The 22,469-nt window shown below is 43.2% G+C and overlaps 1 protein-coding gene across 1 annotated transcript in view; it reads right to left on the bottom strand.

Moving 5' to 3' along the window:
- trpc7b (transient receptor potential cation channel, subfamily C, member 7b) overlaps window positions 1-22,469 on the bottom strand; it is a 55,090-nt gene continuing 32,621 nt past the window's right edge. Inside the window, exons 7-13 of the mRNA XM_077005811.1 lie at window positions 21,926-22,190; window positions 7,742-7,937; window positions 6,373-6,594; window positions 5,363-5,443; window positions 4,536-4,611; window positions 3,681-3,819; window positions 1-1,433 (exon numbers count right to left, since the gene is read on the bottom strand). Coding sequence (XP_076861926.1) covers window positions 1,412-1,433; window positions 3,681-3,819; window positions 4,536-4,611; window positions 5,363-5,443; window positions 6,373-6,594; window positions 7,742-7,937; window positions 21,926-22,190 — 1,001 coding nt within the window. The 3' untranslated portion in view covers window positions 1-1,411. The remainder of the gene's footprint in view (window positions 1,434-3,680; window positions 3,820-4,535; window positions 4,612-5,362; window positions 5,444-6,372; window positions 6,595-7,741; window positions 7,938-21,925; window positions 22,191-22,469) is intronic.

Below are 22,469 nucleotides of genomic sequence, written 5' to 3'. Positions count from 1 at the left end.
CTTTATTTAGGTCTGCTATCTAAAAATATCAACCTGATAATTTTTTTATTCTATTTAATTTAGGACTGAAAATATTATAATATGATTCTCAATCAATATTTCTTTCCATTCAGGTGAAAAATAAACTTTCTGAACATCAACACATTATCGTTAGGCGAAACATCTTTTAAATTCAATAAAATCTAATTACACCGTCTGGAAATAGAAACAGAAGTTAATGTGTTAGTGTATGCACACACCCCCCACACACTCTTGTGCATATAGAAACGTTCATTGCTGAAATGATTTGTCTTAAAAGACCTATAAGAGTATTATATGAGTATAGTATGCAATAAAAAGTGTATGAACTGTGCTAATTAGATAGCCTGTTAAAGAGTAGAGAGTCACAATTATTGGCTTTTTGTTTAATTCAGGTTTAACTAAAACATTTCTCAGCTAGAATATACACATCCCTAGCAATGTCACAGTGCTTTTCTTTTTGTGTGCCCCTGGAAAATCCCAGAATGCAATGCAAACCAGCAACGCCTCCCCCCGCGCCCCATGCACCCTTTCGACTGCTCTTTGCCTGTCTCCTTTCTTCCCCTGCTCCTCTCTGGAGGTGCATCTTGTGCTATCTAAGTGTGATTTTGCACAAAGGCACAGGCCTTTCCAATGGTCCACACAAACATGACCGCTGACCTTTTAACCTCATCCTTTAACCTTTTAACGCTAGTGCAGGAATCCTCTGATATGAGACACTCCCACCTCCTTCAAGCAGCTAACTCTCAATAATCCTTGCCACCCTCTTCATGTTTGGATTCAATTCACAAATGGCTCAAGTGATGTCGTGATGTTTCCACAAAGCCTTAGTGGGACTGAGAAAACAAGCCTACAAAATTGTACATTATAGTAAAAGTTACCTGCTTTTCTAATTATTGTAAACAGTATGAACTTTTTAAACTTTTAACCATCCTGCACTTTGTCCAATTTTGTCATAATTTCCTTTCATTAAAGGCATTCACATTTAAGAGCTGGATAGCTGTTGGCACTAAATGATATAGTATATAGACACTTTAAATGTAAGTTAGAGCCGTTTGGAATCTTCACTTAAAAGCTTTTTTAAGTTTCTTTTTGTTTTGGTGGTTATACCATATTGCATGTGCAAGTAGCACACTGAAATGAAATATTACCTGAAACATCTAAAAATAATGTTCTGTGCCAATTTTACCGCATACAGATGTACCAGGATTACTAGAGAGTGGAGTATACAGGGATTACTGTAGAACAGAACACCTCTTTTTCCCCCCATGACAGGATGCCTGCCAGCCTCTTTCCCTCTGCTCCATGTACGGGGGTCTGTGTGTATGCTGCTGGTGTAGGGCGCCAACCCTAACCCTCCACTGTGACTCCGCCTCCCCTTCTCATGGCTGGGCTAGTGGCTGCTCGCATGTTCCCTACAGGAAATGACACGGGGAGGGTGTAGGGGCCAAGGTCACTAGCTGAATCCAGAATCCCCACTCTGACACGGAGCAAGTTCTGTAGAGGAGGGGCAGGTGCTTTTTAGGCTCATAGAAGAGCACGGAAATTCTAATTCATTTCATTAATATGGAATGTTTTTAAAGATTTGGTAGGATCTTCAAATGGTATCTTGTAGGGGGAGAGTGTTTCAGTTTTTAGAATATGGAGTCAGGGCCGGTTTCTTTAATTTAGATGTGGATCACATATGTGGTAAAGATGTTTATAAACTGAAAAATTGATTACTAGAATTGATCTATATCCAGAAATCCAGATTTGTGAAGAGAGGAGAGGAGCACCTGTTCTTGATATGTAGAAAGTAATTCTAATTTGCCCAAAATAACCTTTTCAGTGATCATACCTCTATTCCCTATAAAGAGGCTTTCTCAGTTGCTTTAACAAGATCTAGAAACAGCTTACATCTTAATCACTATTGTCAAAGGAATTTTCAAGGATATTTCTCAAATTTCTTACCGTAACATCTACATAACAGCACAACTCTTAGACAATATACTGCTATCTATTAGAGCTTATAATCTTGCTTCCACTATCTCTTTTCACTGCATCTTACTACAGAAACACACAAATGTCTTTCACAAAAAGTACCTAAACACCAAACAGGTAAAATGCTACCAGACCTGCACCTAAGTGCACAGTAGGCTCTCTAAAAAAATTAATTTAATGAATGCTCAGATGTAAAATGCATTGTTTTCATGTGCAGACAACATCTGTAATAAAACGCTTACAGGTTAAAGAAATGACACTGAACTACAAAGGCGGACGCTCTCTGAATACAGCTGGTGCTGAGGGCCAGATAGGAAGACCCTATAGCTGAGGGTCAGATAGTAAGACCCTCCCTTTCTACAGGAAGTGGGGAATGAGACGCAGGAAGTGGTAGCAGGGGAGAGGAGGTAGTGGCTTGCCCTATTGCAGACGAGCTTTCTCCTTCAGCTTTAGTGCAACTCCAATACATATACATAGAGAGTGCGACATCATTACATTCACATGGGTTTACATCATAAAAAACAACCCTAATCTTAATAACTTCATGAGTCGATACATACAAATTCTAATTTGAAATTGTGAGATTGTGTTTACAATGAAATGTTTTCCAAAATGAACCTTAATGTCTTTCAATGAAACCAATACATTTTACTGCAAACTGCTAGGAATTAAATGCATATGAATCAGGAGAAAGCACCGAGTGTGTTTACATGCATTTAGTAATCTGATTATAATCTGAGTTCTGCGGTTGTCTGATTATTCAAGTGGTCATGTAAACAGCATATTCAGAGTCTTTAGATCAGATTAAGGCCTAGAAATCCGATTAAGGAATCCAATAAAGAGAGCTGGATTTTAGCTCATTGATGGGATTTCTCAGCGCATGTATACCCTAACGCTGATCTCCTTCGGTTTTCTCAGACTGTGTATGCACACAAACATAACTGGATAGAGTGGAGTGCTCTTCCAGAAGCAGCTAGCAAAATTTAATTCAGCACCCATGAAATGGCTACCAAAGACGCATAAAGACCAGCCATACGAAGGCCAGCATTGCACACTGTTAGTAACCACAAAAAACAAGAACATATCCTTATTTACCAGTTAAGGTCCATGTTTTTAAAAACCCACAGCAAGAGGTCTGAAGTTCTCATTATTATTATTATTGGCTAGATGCAAATTAGGAATCCGATTACCACTGTGTTCATGTAAACTTGGGGTTTTTCATTATTTGAATAGCCAAGTGCATGTAAACATTGACTGGATTGCTGACAAAATCAGATTTTAGTGTCATTACGCACATAAGTTATATTTGTTAAATGTTCAATGCGAATGTCAGCAATTTGTAAACTCTTAATGTCCTCATGAGACACAGCAGTGCAAAGCAGAGGGAAATGCCAAAACATTGAGGACGCAATTTATTTTTTCCAAGTTTTCTCTGGTATAGTTGTCAGTGGCTTGTAAATGCCTTGCACTTCACAGACGAATTTCATGTGTCAAGATCAAGAGCAAGTTTTATAAAATTAGACACCATTTCAGAGTTGGAGTCAAAGCAACTGAGAAAGGCTCCATTTTTGCTCCATCTGCCTCTCACTTCCTCTCTCTCCTATCCTGGCTGCTCTCTCACCCACTCTCCTGCTCCGCCCCCGCCCCGCCCATGCCCCTCCCCCACCAGTGCTGCTGCTCACGGCTGTTTTTTGGCGTTCCTGCCAAGCTTGTCGCTGAGTTGTTGAATGAGGTTGGCCAGTTCTTCCGTGGCCTGAGATTTGTCCTCCAGTAGCTCATACCGCAGACTGGAAATATCCTGCTTTATCTCCTTCAGCTCACCTACAGCACACACGCACGCACACACACACACACACACACACACACACACACACACACACACACACACACACACAAAGTATGCACACATTCAGGGTCCAAAATCCTGAACTAGGATCAAGAACTTATTTATTTTGTTTTCTTTTTTTTTTACATTTAGCAAAAGCTAGTACAAACATTTATTCAGCACATGGGGTTCTCATCACACATGTCCATTAGAGGATAACCTTACAATAAACAGAGGATAACAGGAACTCTAAAACTGGCCAAAATGCCAGATTCCTCGCAAGTATAATGCCAGTATATTGTAGAAGCAATGCGAGCATGCATGCAAATTCACACAAGCACACAAAATCCTCATTCTCTAACTCTGTCTCTCAAACTGTCTCTCTCTCTGTCTCTCTTACGTTCTCTAACTGTGTCACTCTGTCTCTCTCTCATTCATCCTCCCTCACTCTTTCACACACACACACACACACACACACACACACACACACACACACACACACACACACACACACACACACACACACAGCTGGGGGTACTTCACCTTCATCATGTGCATTTGTCAACACTAAATATTTTGCATGTGTGTTTGCATATGCACTCAGCAAGATGTCCTACTAGGTTTACACCATCTGTATGTTAAAATATACTGGTGTGCCCTTGTACACACACACACACACACACACACACACATAGGCAGATGAGATTTTTACCTTCATTGACTTCATCGTTCTCCCTGTCGACCTGGGCCTTCAGAACATACCTCTTTATGAGACGCTTCATAATCTTCTGTTGGAGAGGGAGGGAGAGAAGGGGAGGTGTGTGGGAAACACACTGGCTTATGGTGTGTTTCCTACTCTAGTGCTGTTTTATTGTCAGCTATCTTGATACAGTACGACACCATATGACATAAAAGCTAAACGGAGACTTTACTGGGTATGAGATCCCAATAAAAACACAGACACACTTCATTTTAGTGCTTTTGATGTTCATAGAGGGACACGAATCCACCCTGGAGCTGCCGTTCCTGTTAAACTGGCAAAATCTAAACAAGGACACTTTTCCAGCTCCTGACATTTTCAGGACTTCTGACGGATGTTTCCACGGCTTTACTGGCTCAATGAGACATCACAGCAGATAAGTGCCTGCAGGTAGCTGACACTGCATCTTGTTTCCTTGCAGTACCATGACAGTATTTACATCCTGGCACTGCGGATGTGAAGCGACCACATTCCCTTCTGTCCTCCCAGTTCACCTTCCACCAGTGATCCAGTACTGGTGTTGGAGTGCTTGAACCACGGATAACATTTAGCAGGTAAAAATATTTGTTTTATTATATTCACAGCCCCACAGGCTCAGTAAGGGCCCTACAGGCTCCCTCATTTGCAAAGCAGCCCAGCAGAGCTGAGTTTTGTTTACCAGATGGTTCTGTGGCTCTGAGCCAATGGGTTTGGAGTGTATGTTCTAAAACCGAGTTGAACTTGGTTCTCTATCTGTATCCCTTCCCCCTCGCATCTCTCTCTATTTTTCTTCCCCATACCTGGTAGCGGGTGGGGTTTTTGATCGGCTTTTTCACCGTATAGTCCTCCCTTGTTCTCAGGTGAGCTCGATATCGATCCACCTGCAAAGATGAAATGAGAATCAAAACGTAACAAGTGAGATGAGCATTTAAAATGACATCTGTGCTCCGTCATCCCTGCTAAACCCATCAGAGCAGTTTTTTTTTTTTAAGACAATCTACAAAGCATTCTTCTGCTTACGTTGTGCAGGCTACATTCTCTTCTCCCACAAGCTGCACAGTTAGAACTTTCACTACCAGAAACAAGTGACTTGGAGTGGGGGAAATAGCATCTCTAAACGTTTCAGAACAAAACAGAGCGATAAAGTATTTATCGAAGAATTTCTGCAGTTCCGTTGCAGCGTCTTGGGTACTTTTGGAGAGGCGGTCTGATTGACTGAAGAGCTCTGTCTGAAGAATGCATGATGAGCCTCGAGCTGAATGTGATGAGAATGACAGCGGAAAAATACAGAAAAAAAAGAAAAGAGAGAAACAAAAAACCTCCTCTCGCAATCAGGAGACTTTCACATCTGCGCTGTGATGAGGGGACATGCAGAAAGCAGCCAATGCAATCAGCAAACACACATATGGCATGTAGCCTGCATTCATACTGCCAACTACGGCTACACAGGTGTGTATGTTTCTGGGGCTGTGTTAGTAAAAGGTGTGTATGTGTGCATGCACATGCACTACAGGGTGCTTTCACACCTTTCTCTCTTGTTGTCAAACGCCAATGGATTGCAATGATGTAAGGCCTGACCTGCTTAGTGTCTTTCAGTTTTTCAAGTCCTACTTAGGGGCAGGGTACACACACACACACACACACACACACACACACACACACACACACACACACACACACACACACACACACACACACACACACACACACACACACACACACACACACACACACTATCTGATATTTTAACTATCAAAGTTTAATCTTTTCACTGGAGGCAGAAGAAACCATTAATTTTCTTTTTTCAGACCTTTAGTCTTGAGTTGAGCATTCCCATTTCCAGCTCGTGGTCATGGTGATGACCCTTGGCCTTGCAGAGGTGCACGAGGCAGGCTTTAGTGCGTAGGACCAGATAGTAGAATGACTTTGGACTGGGCACCAGATTGAACGGGGCGGGCAAGGTACGACCCTCATCAAAATACGAGAGCCACAACTTAGCACGAGCAAACTTCCACTCAACATCAGCATCCTCCTAGAGACAGAGATAAAGATGGTGAGAGAGAGAGAGAGAGAGAGAAAGGACATTTAGTTTTATTTGTATAGCATGTTCTTTATAAAATGGTTGTTCAAAGGGCTTTACACAGACAGAATAAAATTGTAAAGTTGATTGCTTCCTGAGCTCCAACACCTCAGGACGGTTGTTACAACATTAAAGAAAAGGTCAAATTAAACTTTTGAAATAGAAAATGTAATTATACAATTGTAGTACAATCACTTAAATACAAAAGAAAAATAACAGACTAGTAAAATGAATAAAAAGGAAAAATACAGTTGATGAAATGCACTAAAACATGCAATAATTAAATAAAGCATCAGAATAAGGTTCACACTATAATGTTTTTAACCTGCATTTTAACCTGGAAATGCCTTTGGAACACAACTTAGTTAATCTGGGAGTTGGTTCTAGTTATGAGCTAATCGCTGCTTCAATGTGATTGGTTTGACTTCTAGGCTCTACTCTTTGAGAATATCTGAAAAGCATTATCTGTCTATTCCATTCAGTGTTTTACAGACCAGCAGTAATCCTTCAAGTCAATTCTCTAGCTAACTGAAAGCCTGTGTAGGACTTTCTGTCCTGTAAAAACTCACAGCACCAGTCTGAAGAAGCCATAACTTTTAAATGATTTTTATAGGGAGTCTTGTTAGGAGACCATTATTGTGGTCAACCCTGCTGGAGATAAAAGCACACATGATCCTTTGGTTCTGGCTATATTCTTAAATAGGTAGCTGTTTTGGTGATTGATTTGATATGGCTCAGATAAAGATGAGGGCTGAGACTATTACAACACCAAGCTTTCAGATTAGATCTTTAGTTTTAGCTCCCTAGATTCAAGATGTGCTTTTTAATATGTTACTGCTTGCTAAATATCAAAGAAAGAAAGAAAGAAAGAAAGATGATGGAAGAGGAAGAAATATGTGAAAAGCCTGAGTGAAATCACTGTCAGCAAAAGCTAATTGACAAAAATGATTATGAACTAATCACAAGTCTAGAGTCTGTTTAATCTTGACCTGTAATTTATTAAGTACCTGCTAAGTGGCTGAGGAGTGTCTGATTTGGTAATCATGAATGTGATCAGACAGCATAATGATTGATTAGCTCTTCATGGGCTTGCACTCACCTCAATTTCTTGGTAGGAGCTGTTTATCATGGCTATGAGCATGTTCAGCAGAACCACCACCATGGTGACATTATAGACACCATACAGAACATAGCCGATGTTCTCGATGAACTTATGATCGTACTTCAGAACCACCGAAATCACCTCCGATAGGCCGAAAATGGACCAGAACAGAGTCTTAAAGCTCTCCTCCACACTGAAAAAAAACCACACACACACACACCACACACAGAACAATGTCTTAAAGCTCTCTTCCACACTGAAATGCACCACACACACACACCACACAACACACAGAACAGTGTCTTAAAGCTCTCCTCCACACTGAAATAAACCCCCCCCCCCCCCCCCCCCCCAAACACGCACACACACCACACCGAACAGTGTCTTAAAGCTCTCCCCCACACGGAAATAAACCACACACACACACACACACCACACACAGAACAGTGTCTTAAAGCTCTCCTCCACACTGAAATACACCACACACAGAACAGTGTCTTAAAGCTCTCCTCCACACTGAAATACACCACACACAGAACAGTGTCTTAAAGCTCTCCTCCACACTGAAATGCACCCACATGGACACACTCACACAAACAGACACGTGAGGCCATGATGCAATGGCTTTAATTGGCACCTTCTTTATATATTCCACTTTCCTTCCCTGATTGGAGGGTAGTGGCCTGACAGTGTGAACATGTCCTCTGAATCACAAACACCTCCTGTGGGCCTCCATCCTTCTGAACCCACGTGCTGACATTTTACAAATTGTCCGATATGGCCATTCTGAGGTATGTAGGCCATGGATTACAGTATCCAATGCGTGTTCGGATTAATCATCACTGGTTGGGCAGTCTGCATGCTGCAGAGTGACGGAGTCTGATTTGCGTAACTGAAAGCGTGTGTGTGTGTGTGTGTGTGTGTGTGTATGTGTGTGTGTGAGAGAGAGACTGCACAGTTTGCTGAATGATTTTATGATGGCCATTCATAACCCATCACTGTGCCCTTACAGCACAGCCAAAAAGCCATCATGGATGGAGTGCCGATCAGTCTGGGAAGGAAAGAGCTCTCCCTCTCCCTATCTCTCTCTCCCTCTACATCCATCTCTCTCTCTCCCTCTCCCTCCATCTCTCTCTCTCCCTCTCTCTCTGTGACCTCTGGAGTGTGTAGAGGTGTGAAGTCAGTTACACTAACAGAGAAGAGGGACAGTGAGCTCAGGAGTCGGTAAGATTAAGATTATTAAGATTATTAAGATTGCATTGACTCATAGATAAATGCTAAAAACAGAAGGGCTTTGTGTGTGGACACTGCTGGTAATGTGCGCAAATGCATGTGGTAGTTGTGCAGTGTATCAGAGTAACAACAATACACAATGATACAAACACACAAACACAACATCGGCATAGTCACAAGGGTTACAAACGAGGTCACATTAATTACACAACATGGCCACCAATGTACTCACAATACCGGACGAGGGCAAAGCATAACAACAGGGGATTTATACACACTCTGATTAGAAAAGGAAGAAGACACAGGTGAAGTCAGGTCGGTCGCTAACAAGGGGGGTGTGGCCAACGTGGAAACAGAGGTAGACAAGGATCACATGGAGACAAGCTTAACGAGGGAAACAAACAACAGCATGTGGAAAGTCCCATCACATGGGAGAGGGAGTCAAGGACAGGAGTGTGATACACACACACACACACAAGCACATACATTGCCTCACACAGTTTACTCCATGATGATAAATTTGCAGGTAGATATTAAGTCACATGAGCGATAGCCAGTTTCAGAACTTACACATGACTCATCAGATGTCTCTAAATTTAGCTAAGGAGTAATATAGAAGTTCTCTTCAGAAATTTTCTGCACTGTGATTAAAACTATTATATAGAATTAAAGGTATACTCACTGTGCAGGACTTTTGAGAGTATAGTCCTGCAGCAGGTATTCTTGTCACTTGATTAGAGGCTGTTGTTTTTTCTGTGAATCTTGCATTTTATTGTATGATTAGCACGTGTTAAATTGCCATAGCTAATACATTATTAAACAGGCAAAGTACATCAGGGAGAGATTAATTAATAAGCACTTGGTGAGCAAAATAGCTCTTCCTAACGTCCTCCACAGCTCTCCACACCTCTCCTCACTTTCCTTCTAATAAATATTATCTCTCTCTCTCCAGCTCTCTCTAAATTCCCCTTATTGAGACACAACCAGGGATTCCAAAATAACATCTTCAGATTTTTATTTGAACGTTTTCAGAAGTTTTTTTCCAGGCCGATGTCAGATTACAGGAACAGTCACATTTTAAGGATTAACAGATGTGATCTTTTCTGCGTTACAAACACGGTGATCATTAAACACTCTAGGATGGCATAGAGCAGCCGACCCATTGAATGTGCCAGCCTGCTTCGAGTACCCACAGTTCCACACACATCATGTAAACAAAGATGGCTTTCAAAGCGCCTGGCTATGACTCAAACTCACTCACACTTTGGTCACTCGTCCGACTCTTTGCCTCTCTTTCTCATCTTCTTTCTCACTCGCTCTCTCAGGCATGCCGAGGCGTGCATAAATATTAAAAGATTATCTGTCTGTCAGGGCAGTATCCATGGCGATGGGATGATCTCATCTCTCTTGAGGATAGGCCTTTTCCTTTTAATGGCAGTTTAATATTAGAAACTCTAATGCAATCTGACTGATCATACACGTGCAGTTTGTGAGTGTGCACACTTGCCTTTAAAATGGATTAGTGACTACTGCCTGGTTTCAGCTCAATGTGGAACACAAGATTTATTTCTCATAGCTTCCTTACCTAGTAACTAACACACACACACACACACTTGTACACTTGCATCATCCTGCATTTTTTTCAATCTTTTCAGTTTTTCTTGGTTTTGTGAAATATGTCTCATTTTTGCACTGATGCTTAAATATGGCAGAGCTGCACTGCTGACCAGCCTGTTCAGCGGAAAGCACACACTCCATGTACACGGTTATTTTAGCCTGACACTGCTCAGGTAGCCAGCCAAACAACTACCAGTGGTAGAATGCCATCTGGGTTTGGGCCTGGAATTACCTCTTCTTATTTCTTACAAAGACAAATCTGTATTTCTGCAGATGTTCACAAAACAACCCACTTCTAAGAGACAGCAAAAAGTGTTTGTGTGTGTATATTTGATTTTAGACATCAGAAATATTTTTGGGAACAATCTTTTTCCACTTTGTATGTTTGTAGTTCTTTGTTTACATAAGAGTGGTCTGTATTCTTAATGACAAATACTTCTTAATGACAAAGAAAATTCTTTATGAGTAAATTTTAGTAAAATCTGTGGGGTAGAAATTCTTTGATTACTAAATGAACTGTTGAACACTGGGCATTAAAATAAACTTTTCCTTCAGTAGAAGTGTAACTGAAATTTTACCATCAATCAGTGGGCAGATGGCTAGTTGAAATTAGGGGAGCATTTATTGCACTGAGTGATCTGTAGATCAAAACTAACTCAGAATTAAAATGATAGCTGGAGGTGTGTTGGATCCCTGACATACAAAGCACATACACTGGTAATACAGTCAGGGTCAACTTTGCTTTTCCTTATCTTTAATTGGTGCATGTACATATTTAAATGTACACATGGCTTAAATCTGACCTTTCACTAAAATCTCAAATAGACCCGCGGTTGGTCACAGAACACAGTACAGCTTGGATAGTTTTTGCCCAATAACAGACCATTTATATTATTGACACTACACCATCTGATACTAATTTAAAACAAAATATTAATCCAGGTGTTTGGAACCCAAACTCTTCATATTGATTGAAAAAGTAATTCTGCCAGTCTATTAAAACACATTACTCTACATTTCATATTTAAAAAGCTAGTTAAGAGCCTTTTAATCACTGAATGTTAAGTCTTTTAAAACAATATGTGTGCACAGTAGAAGTTAAACCCATGGCACTGGTGTTACTAGTACCCTACAAAATCAGATGAACCAGACTAAACAAGAATGACCTGAAGCTAAGATTCTTAACTCCCAGCATTTTAGCCACACTGAGCTACTCTATTCTTTCTTCAACTATATCACTGCAATTTGGGAAAAGCAATGTTTTTTATCCATCAGAAAAATAGAAATGACAAAACATCTTCTTTTGCAGGTGTCCTTTGTGTCCTTTTCTCAGAAGCTGCTCGCTTTTTCATCCTCAAGCAGCACAAATTTCTTTTCAAATATCTAATGTCTATCTTCTAAAAATTGTGCTCATAGTTGAGAATTATGAGGTGGTCAATCACAATGAAGAAAAGTGCACAGAGACATCCTTTAAAAAGTCATCAACCAGCCTTAATGGCTCTCATAACTTGTTTTGGGCCGATAATAAAACGTACTCTTTGGAACATTTTTTTCCAACATATCAAAGTGAATTTCATAAGGTGGATTGAACATTAAAAGTTATTGATGGTGGTGGATTTATAAAAGAACACAATACTACAAAGGAAAAAAATGTTCAACTAAAGTAGCATTGTCTTGAGTTACTGCTGTGGCCTTCACATTGTTCCCCATGTGCCCTCTGTGCAGGAGAAATCCCTAAACTGAAGCAAAGCCGAAGCTTTGAGGGTGCTGCATTAGTGCTCTGGGCGGCTCTGAGCGCACACATCTACGAGAAGCAGATTCTTCTCCCATCTATAGTGATTTTTGTTGCAAGAAATTATTGGAAATGAGCCCAATGGCCATGACCCAAAATAACGGCCCGAGCCGGGAGTGACTGGCCATGCCAGAGAGCTGTGAGTGTTCCAAGCCAGGTCTAGAGTCTGACTCACATCATAGCCCATCTCTCCATTGGCAAAATGCAGCAGCCGACTTTTGGCTCCTACTAGCAGATAACGTTCAATATAAAGCAATAACGTCTAGCCAGCCCTGAATTCATGTAGTCAGTACACCAAAGCGGCCAAGCCAGACTCGGCCCGAGGCACATTTGCCCCAAGCCAGACTTGCCCAGAGGCACATTTGCCCTGAGCCACACTCACCCTGAGCCACATTGCCTTTTCCCTGCTGTTAGATCTCATTTCCAAAATGGATGTGGGGTTTATGCAGAGACAGCTACATCAGCCCTCTTATTATTTATGTATTTGTTTGCCTGTTTTGCTCTCTTTGGTAGATTTAAGGATTGTACAAAAAAGTTAATCTCAAACAGGGTATTATCTTCAAGAAAAAAATACATTTAAAAAATCAAACAAATGAATAAAAAAACAAAAAAAACAAAAAACCCAAAACAGAACCATGCCAATCTAGACAATGGTATAAAAACATTGTCCACTCACATTCCTCCTGTCTCTTTCTCCATTATCCTCAATCCTCTACCAAAGGCCTGGGTCCTGTGTTGTATCTTGCAGCTGTTTTCAGAACTAAACTATTCTGCATGGAGATGTTAACCGTTCTTCCTGGGGTCTTCTTGGGGACTGCTGGAGCCAGCCTTCCACTTTGGGGGACCCTAGTGCTCCAGTTACTATGGGGACCACTGTTGCCTTCACCTTCCACATCTTTTCCAGCTCATCTCTCAGCCTTTGGTATTTCTCAAGTTTTTTGTATTATTTGATATTGATGATGGGATTTGCTACATGTAACGTTGTGAGGCGAAGTCAGGACGGCAAGATGAAAGCACATTATTAGGCTCTTTTCTTTCAGACACTACGGTAGACATATAATTACACTGAACTCACATGGGACGAAAGGCAGACAACAACCGACAAGGACGCTAGACAAGACACACACCTAAACACAAACCAGACACAAGGGCAGCACATCACATTAATGATGCAAGGAACATGTGATACAAATGACGGAGATAAACACACACATGCCGATGCATGCACATATAAACATAGTCACATGTGGACACCCAGACATGCCCGAGGGAGGAGTCAGGGGCTGTACCATGACATTACATCCATCACTACAGTCCTCTTCTACTGTTTGTCCATCACTACTATGTCCGATTAGCCATTACTGTTCTGTCAGTCTGTATGTGGATGTCCCACAGGATCTTAGCTTGGTCTTTGTCGACCATCTTATGGAGGTGTGGCCCACTTTGACCATGGGACATCCAGACCACACACACCATATATGTTTCTGTATATTACGTCAGCCGCATGGTTACAGTGTTCCATGTATGCTCTGTCTGCTAGCATCTTGCATAGCTCTGTTATGTGCTGGACTGTCTCAGGCACCTTTGCACTGCCTGCATATGGGGTCCTGCCTGGAGTGGTAGCCTCAAGTTGATCTTGTATTCAGTGCTTGTTCCTGTGCTGCCATCATTAGTGCCTCCTTGCTGTCTTTCAATTCCTTCATGTCTTTCAAGCCTTTTCCAACGATTGGTAGGATTTCTCTCTATCAGCCACTTCCTCTATTTGCCACTGGTACATTCTGTGCAGACATTTATCTCCCCATGATGGAACCTGTTGCTCCTCCCATTCACCTTGCATTTCTGCTGTCTGAGGTACTAAGAACTTCATCACCTGGGGCCATCTTCCTGGCATACTCCTGGATCTTGGATGTTTCATGATTCCCATTTGCCTGTGGGATTCGAAGGTACTTGTAGGTGCTCTCAACATCTGTTATGTTATACATTCTGGAAGTACAGTCCCCTCATTTCTAACTACCTTCCCTCTTCTTGTAACATCCAATATCATCAGACCACACTTAACCAGTCCGAATGACATTCCACTGCCATTGATCTATATTCATTACTGGGTGTGTAACCAGCCATCGCTGTCTTATTTATTTCTGGCATACAGCTTTATGTCATCTGTGTAGAGGAGGTGTCTGATGTTCAATCCATTCTGTAGCCTGTATCTGTGCCCACTTTTGGAGAGGATGGTGATGATTTCATTAAGGGGGTTCAGGGCCAGCAGCGAGGACATGGCACCACCTTGGTAAATCCTGCACTCCATGGTAACTCGTTTATTGGCTTGTGGTCGGCCTCTAGGATTGGTGGCTATTTTGAACACTGTGTCTACTAATATGTTGCAAGCCTCTGATTAAAACCCAAGAGATCACTCATTTCATTCCAATTACATACAATCCACTAATCCTGCATATCCATTAGCTTCATGCAAGTACATATCATCATGTCCCTAATGAACACACTGGAAGCATCCGCTCCGAACCATCCGGCTGGCGTTCCTGCATCTCCACGGCGACGGTTTTATACACTTTCACTCACTGCTCTGGAAATCTTGCTGGTTTTTGGAATGCAACTAATGCAACTGACTTTGTTGGTCATGTTTTCTCAGCTCCAACATCCAGGTGTCCTTCATTCCTCTGGTTCTAGTATGTTGTTTTCTGCAGTGGATTTGTCTATTGTGCCTTTGCCTGCTTGAGTCCACCCTGCTATGGCAGTGATGCTGATTATGGATTTCTTACAGTTCACTCTCCTCTCCATCACATATAACTGCCTGTAATACACCTGATTTCACTTATTGATTTAATCATCAAGCCCTTTGCAAGGTAAGTCAGGTGGGTGGAATCAGTAAAAGCACTGATCAGTGCACTGCTGTTGCCCTCTAAGAGGCTACATTCCTGGACTCCACTTTAAACATCTGTTTATCTTAGTTACCTATTATTTCTATAATCTCATTTCTAATTCTTTTCTCAGCATTCTTATACTTGTTCATTTGCTAATTAGTGTGAAGCACTTACTCAGACAGGAAGAACAGATGCCATTTAATAGCTATGAAGATCCTGCCAGTGAAGCCACTGGATCCAACAACACCTCAGCCAATCAGCCTCTCCCTGCTGTAGTCTCCTCCCTGGCTACTGTCTCCACACCTCCCTCTGGACTCTTCCTCCTAACTACCTCGCTGTCTCGCTCTCTAGCCCTATTCTCCTCTCCTTCCTCCATATCATTCTCTTCAGGCACATTAGTGTCTCTCCATCCCTCCCTCCAGCCTCATTGTCTGGCTGTGGTTTTCCCGCGTGGTGCCGTATCTCACGCGGGAGACTGCCTCCCTCCCGCCGCTGTGTTTTCTACACCTCTCCACTCCTTTCCCTTACATTCTTACTCTTTCTACTTACGCTTCCTATACGTCCTCTGGAAAACATACAAGACACAGACCAATTCTCTCTCTCTCTCTCTCTCACACACACACACACACACACACACACACACACACACACACACACACACACACACACACACACATACACACACACACACACACACAGGCTTTTTTTAGTCACGCACAGGTTCGAGGCGGAGAACTGGCATCACTACCTAACTTCGCCCACACAGACCACGGACGACAGCACTCACTGCATCTCACATCACATCTGAAATAACACATGCCCCTTTCTGTTCTGTCTAAAGTGCCTCATCATTATTGTGTTACTTAACAGCCGTTGATCTCCCTTCGCAATCAAACAACCACATTACAAATATTTAGTACACGTTGTGTATGTGGTTTTCTTTGTTTGTTGTTGTTGTTATTGCCTTTCATCCTGGAGGTCTTTGTTCTCCCTCCCCCTCCAGTGCTAAGCCTCTTACTCATACACTTACATTTCCAGCTCTCTCAGGCTCCGCCTCCACTGCCGTCTGCCCTCCTGCGCTCTCAGGCTCCGCCTCTACTGCCGTCTGCCCTCCTGCTCTCTCTCCCTCCAATTCCCTTCTTATTCAAGCCGCCCCATTCAATCAAAGGTCACATGACCACATTAACACTATTATCCAAGTCTAGATCATGTATCAGTCATGCAATAATTTGATGATTATCAGCAAAGATGATTTTGTTAATACCTTAAACAAAGTATGAGATGTTATTGTGCAAAGTACCAGTTCAGTCTTACCCTGTTTCGCAAAAAGCCATTTTCCCCCTGGTCCTTCTTAATGAAGCTAAACTGAGCCCCTAGTGGTCTGCATTGTGGTATATTGTGGAGTTAGCTGCAGCCCTGTAGAACTTCACCAATGGTGAATTTCTACTGTCGTGCTCTCTTTATCATCATCAAACTGGTACACATGGAAAATGGTCAAAAATGAAAAGAGTATGAAAATAAAACAACAGCAAATAGCAATAAGAGTGGTTCTAGTGGCTCACAGTTAAAGCACTGCCATCTTAATCATTTGCTCTTGGTTTCAGGTTGTGCATAAATGCTGGAGTATTTCCTTTCATCATATCATATTATTGGCCTTGGATAAGCTTGGATGTTTGGTGGGGGGGGGGGGGGGGGGGGGGGGGGGGGGTGAGCCCAGTGCCTCTGGGGGGTCAGGGTAAGTTACGTTTGCTCTCTCTGTGGTCCTGAGCCTCTCTGAAAGTTAATCAGAGGTCAAATTCTTGATGTCATTCATTATTAGTAATTATTCCAAAAAATTCAGTATGACAATTTAGTCAATTTGGACTGCTGTGTTTGTAACTTGATAATTATCTTAAGCAGTTAAAATCACTCTACACATTCATAAAAAACATTTACCAGACGACCATTTATTTAATTTTACTATATTTAATTTTTAAGATGAATGTTTTTGCAGGCTTCAGCCTCTCTTGTGCCAGCCACATTTATGCCTCCTTTGTCTGAGGTCCTTTGTCTGTTCTTCAGAGTAATGATTCTGTACATTAACTCAACACAACAGAGCATTTCTAAGAACATTTAGGTGGTTTTTGGAGCTCATCTCTATGGAAATTCGAAAGCTTCATAGGGCTGTTCTATTGTCATTTTTTGAGATGACTTTGAAGAATAATTGAATTGGGCGTAAAGGATGTGTGTGTGTGTGTGTGTGTGTGTGTGTGTGTGTGTGTGTGTGTGTGTGTGTGTGTGTGTGTGTGTGTGTGGGAGTGGGTGGGGGGGCATGAAAGCAAATCCACTGCTTTCACTGGTGCCCATACCTGTCACTGTATCATCAACTATGCGAGAGGCACAACACAGTGGGCGTGCCTCCCCATGAGAGAGGTGAGGCTGAAGCCACGCCCCCATCCTGACCACTCCTCCTCACTACATGGCCTGGGTTGCCTCTCCTCTCTGCTGGTGGGAGCACAGTGACAGTGTCTGTTCAAAACACGTTTGTTGCCATGAGTGTCAGTGATGTCAGGTTCCGTGTCGGTTATCTCTCCTTTTCTCCTTCCCTTCCTCCCTCTCTCCCTTCTTCTCTTTTTATCGCTCTCCGTCTGCATAGCTGGGGGAATCATATTCTCATGGTTGCTGATTGTCAGTGAGATCCAGAGGGATTTCAGGCGTAGGGTGAATGCTGTGGATGATCATGACGTGAGCTGTGTGTGTGTGTGTGTGTGTGTGTTGATGCATGCGCCTAGGCAGAATACTGTCAGCACACTCATGGTGGGTGGTGGTTGGTCGTGGTGGTGGGGGGTTTATAGGTGTTCTTTAAGTACTCTTTATTCTGCAGTAAAACCACCTCACGCTGAGCATTTAGTTCACACACAGTCACATACGCACACACAGACACACACACACACACACACACACACACACACACACACACACACACACACACACACACACACACACACACACATTTACTTTAAAAAGAAAATCTAACAGTCTCATGCTAGAAATAACTCAGCCTCCCGCATACATAGGCCTTCATGTTGTGTGTGTGTGTGTATGTGTGTGTACATCTGTGTGTGTGTGTGTGTGTGTGTGTGTGGACGTCCAGTTTTTTCCAAATCAGTTTAGGGTCATTTTTTTCTCCTTCTCCTCCAGCCTGCCTTTCCTCTCCATCCATCCTTTATTCTTTCACTCCTAAATATATCGCCTGCAGTGCTGCTTCCTCCACTCTGTCCTTTCATTCCACTGTTCTCACATTCACTCCATCATCTCCAGCACCACCACCCTCCTCCTACTCCCTCCTCCACCTGATTCCTTCTCTTTTTTCGGTTCTTGCTCTTTGTGTATATATTACGGATGCCTCTTCGTATCTCCTGCTTCTCCTAACTCTTCCCCACTTCCGCTGCTCACCTGCCCTCACCGGCTCCCTGTCCCTTCCTTTCATAACCTCTCTTTTCTTTTCTCTCTCACCCCTCCATCCTCCTCCTCATCATCCACTCTCTTGACTCTTTCTTCACACACTGCTCCCCTCAGCCACAATTGCTCCCTTGACAAATCTCCTCTCGCCGTGTCCACGTTCTGACCGTTCTGCCTCTTAGCCCATGTCCCGCCCTCGTTAGGGCACCTGTCCCGCCCCTCGTTAGGGCACCTGTCCCACCCTCGTTAGGGCACCTGTCCCGCCCCTCGGTAGGGCACCTGTCCCGCCCCTCGTTAGGGCACCTGTCCCGCCCCTCGTTAGGGCACCTGTCCCGCCCCTCGTTAGGGCACCTGTCCCGCCCCTCGTTAGGGCACCTGTCCCGCCCCTCGTTAGGGCACCTGACTTGCTATTCATGTCCCCTCGTTCTTTGCTCTGGTATGCTTAGTTGTGATTTAGCCATGGCGTCTCTGTCCTCTTAACTCACCCTCTATCCATCTTCACTTTCTGTCCCCATCAGGGTCACCTCCTGCCCAACAGGTGTCAAGTGAGAGGACTGCTCTCTGTGTGTCTGTGTGTGTGTGTGTGTGTGTGTGTGTGTGTGTGTGTGTGTGTGTGTGTGTGTGTGTGTGTGTATCTGTGGACTCTTGGTGCTCTGCTTCGTGTGTTTGGTCCCTCCAGACATTCTATAATCCAGTTCACGTATTAATTTCTCACATACAAAGATACCCGCACATCCACACACACATACAGTACCTATACACACTAGTGGGGACAAACAGACATAGACATACACATCATTTCAGAAATGTGAGGTTTGTAACAACAACAGAAATATGTTTAAGGTCACATGATTACAACCTATTAGGTTTTGAATCTGTGAACACATATCCATGAACAACATATTGCATGCAAAAATATATATTAACTATATTTGAATGACTCTGATAATGTTTATGTTTATATTTGTACACATTTGTGTGTGTGTGTGTGTGTGTGTGTTACTGACTCAGGCATACTCTATAATACATAAATACCATGCTGCCCCCTACTGTTCACATTGATATTACTTCTGCTTCACTCATTAACACTGATGATACTGTGTGCTCTTTGGTGTGAGAGCAGCATTTATGGAGCCACGCCTCCACATCTCCAGGGAGCTGCACCGAGGACCCCATCCATTCTGTGGGCATTCACATTCAATTGTGTGCAACTACTCTATTTTATCATTAGCTTCAACCAACTGACATCATTACAGTCTGTCTGATTGTGATTGACTGCAAATACCTACTCACACCTGATTGCCAGACGTGTGTGTAAGCCTGGAATATTAGAGGCAGGCTGCCTCTCTGTGAAGAGCCTCCCTGCACTGGCTCAGGCGTCTTATTCCACTGACAGAGACAGAAGAAAGGCTCCGAGCTTCCTGCATAACGAAGCCCACAGCTCCCTGAGCTGTGTAAAGATGCGTGGCCCACTCGTTTCCCTGACACAGTGAGGCTCGGAGGGCAGGCAACCACACCGGGCATTTCAGATGGAATTACACTGGCGGCTGCAGTCTGGGAATACAGTCGACTGATCGAATGCGGTCGCTGACTGGCCATGTCCAGAGAAGTCAGTGCCATGGTACAGGCTTCCAGAGACCTCGAGACAGCAGCCAAAATCAATCGTGCCTGGTGCAGACACATGGATCCAGCACAGAGGGGGAGGGTCCGCCCCCTCCCCCCCCTCCCCCCATCCCACTCTAAAACTCCACATTAGGAAGTGTGAACGAAACGCAGTGGAGCGTAGCCATGGCGACAGGAGCGGGATTTCCCGGGCCGCTTGTCGGTCGGTTGATCGCAGGGGTTGATGTGGCTGGCGGAACGAGACTTTAATCAGCATGCTAATTTTGCAAGACTGCAGCCGCCGAGACAAAAGTGTAATTAGGATTAAACACCTCGCCAAATGTATTCTCTCAAAGTACCACAGGGACTAAGAGAGGGAAAGTTTAACAGGACGAGGAGAGGAGCTTAAAACAACGCGGCCTGTTTGGATATCCTTTGACTAGATTCGGTATATTTAGATAGATTACAATGCCTGGTCAGGGCCTGGGAAATTTTGACCTCGTTGTCACAAGAAGTGAACAAGGCTAAATGTACCCAAACCATTGTGAGAACTCGAGATAAGACACTTTCACGTCAATTAAGTGTGGTTATCTAAGCAGCCGCTCAGGCAGTGGGAACTGGAGCAGGTTGCACAGCAGACACTGTGCACATCAAACAGCCTCAAATCCATTCACGGAGTGATTTGGGAAACATTGCAATTAAGCGAATCTCTCCTATCTCACATAGATCTGCAGAGTGAATATCAATGAGCCTTACAGCGATGGCAAGAGCGGTCCTACGATAAGGCATGACAGCTGTAGGAGAGATAGGGAGGGGGGAGAGAGAGAGAGAGAGAGAGAGAGAGAGAGAGAGAGAGAGAGAGAGAGAGAGAGAGAGAGAGAGAGAGAGAGAGAGAGAGAGAGAGAGAGAGAGAGAGAGAGAGGCAGTGTGAGAGGAGAGAGAGAGAGAGAGAGAGAGAGAGAGAGAGAGAGAGGCAGTGTGAGAGGGAGAGAGAGAGAGAGAGAGAGAGAGAGGCAGTGTGAGAGGGAGAGAGAGAGAGAAGCACAGAGAGTGGTGGAGAGAGTGAGAGGGAAGCAGAGACCAATAGAGAGAAAGCCATGAGAGGAGAGAGTAGATAGAAGAAAGAAGAGAAGAAAGGAGGTAGACAGTGAAAGTCTCAGAACGAAAGGACTTAAGTAATAGAAAGTCACTGGCAGTCTCTGAAGGGTCTTTCTAACAGCATGTTAAAAGCAGGGCTGCTGATAGTAAAACCTTAAAATGACAGAATACATACAGTGCAATCAGAAATGTCAGTGAATGTTAATATTTGTATGTGCGTGTGATTTGTGTGTGTGGTGGTAGAGAAGTGGTGACATTCAGCAGTGGATAGGTAAAGAGAAAAGAAACTGTATGGGTGTATGTGACAATAAATTGTGTGTGTGAGTGAGTGTGTGTGTGTGTGTGTGTGTATGGGGGTGTGGATAAATCACCCCTCCAAAGCCAATATAGATACCCTATATCTCCATGATCCACCCTGATGTGTGTGTGTGTGTGAGTGAGTGTGTGTGTGTGTGTGTGTGTGTGTGTGTTGCTCACATCTCCCATAAAACAACAACAGCAACAACAAATTCCTCTTACGTAGTGAAGGCAGGGTTGTACTTGGCTCCTAAGTAGTAAGAGTACAGGTTGAACATTCCAATCATGAAGGCAACGAAGACCATGATGAAGATCACCATGAACTTGAAAATGTCCTTCACAGTGCGCCCCAGGGAGATCTGCAGCGGGCCGAAGCTCTCATTGGCTGGGAGGATGTAGGCGATGCGGGAGAAGCTCAGCACCACGGCGATGGCGTACAGCCCTTCAGAAATAATCTGAGGATCAGACGGCCTCCACTTATTCCTGGCTGAGAGAGACATGGAGGAGAGAAGCAGGCAGACAACAGCATGTTAAAGAAAAAGGGATCAATACTTAATAATGAAAATGGTTCAGAAGAATGAAAAGACATGTCCATACCAGTGGCGGCTGGTCAGTAGGGTGCGCTGGGGCGCCGCCCCCATCAAATTATCCAGAGAACAAATGCTACTTATACTGTACATATAAACTTATGTAAATTATATATTGCATGATATAACTAGTTATGAAACTAGTAATACTTGCCATTATTATTTTTTTTTAGATCAGT

This window comes from Brachyhypopomus gauderio, chromosome 5, assembly GCF_052324685.1.
Source record: "Brachyhypopomus gauderio isolate BG-103 chromosome 5, BGAUD_0.2, whole genome shotgun sequence".
NCBI lineage: Eukaryota > Metazoa > Chordata > Actinopteri > Gymnotiformes > Hypopomidae > Brachyhypopomus > Brachyhypopomus gauderio.
The sequence above is the reverse complement of the archived record's forward strand: the minus strand, read 5'-3'. Positions and strand labels throughout refer to the sequence as shown.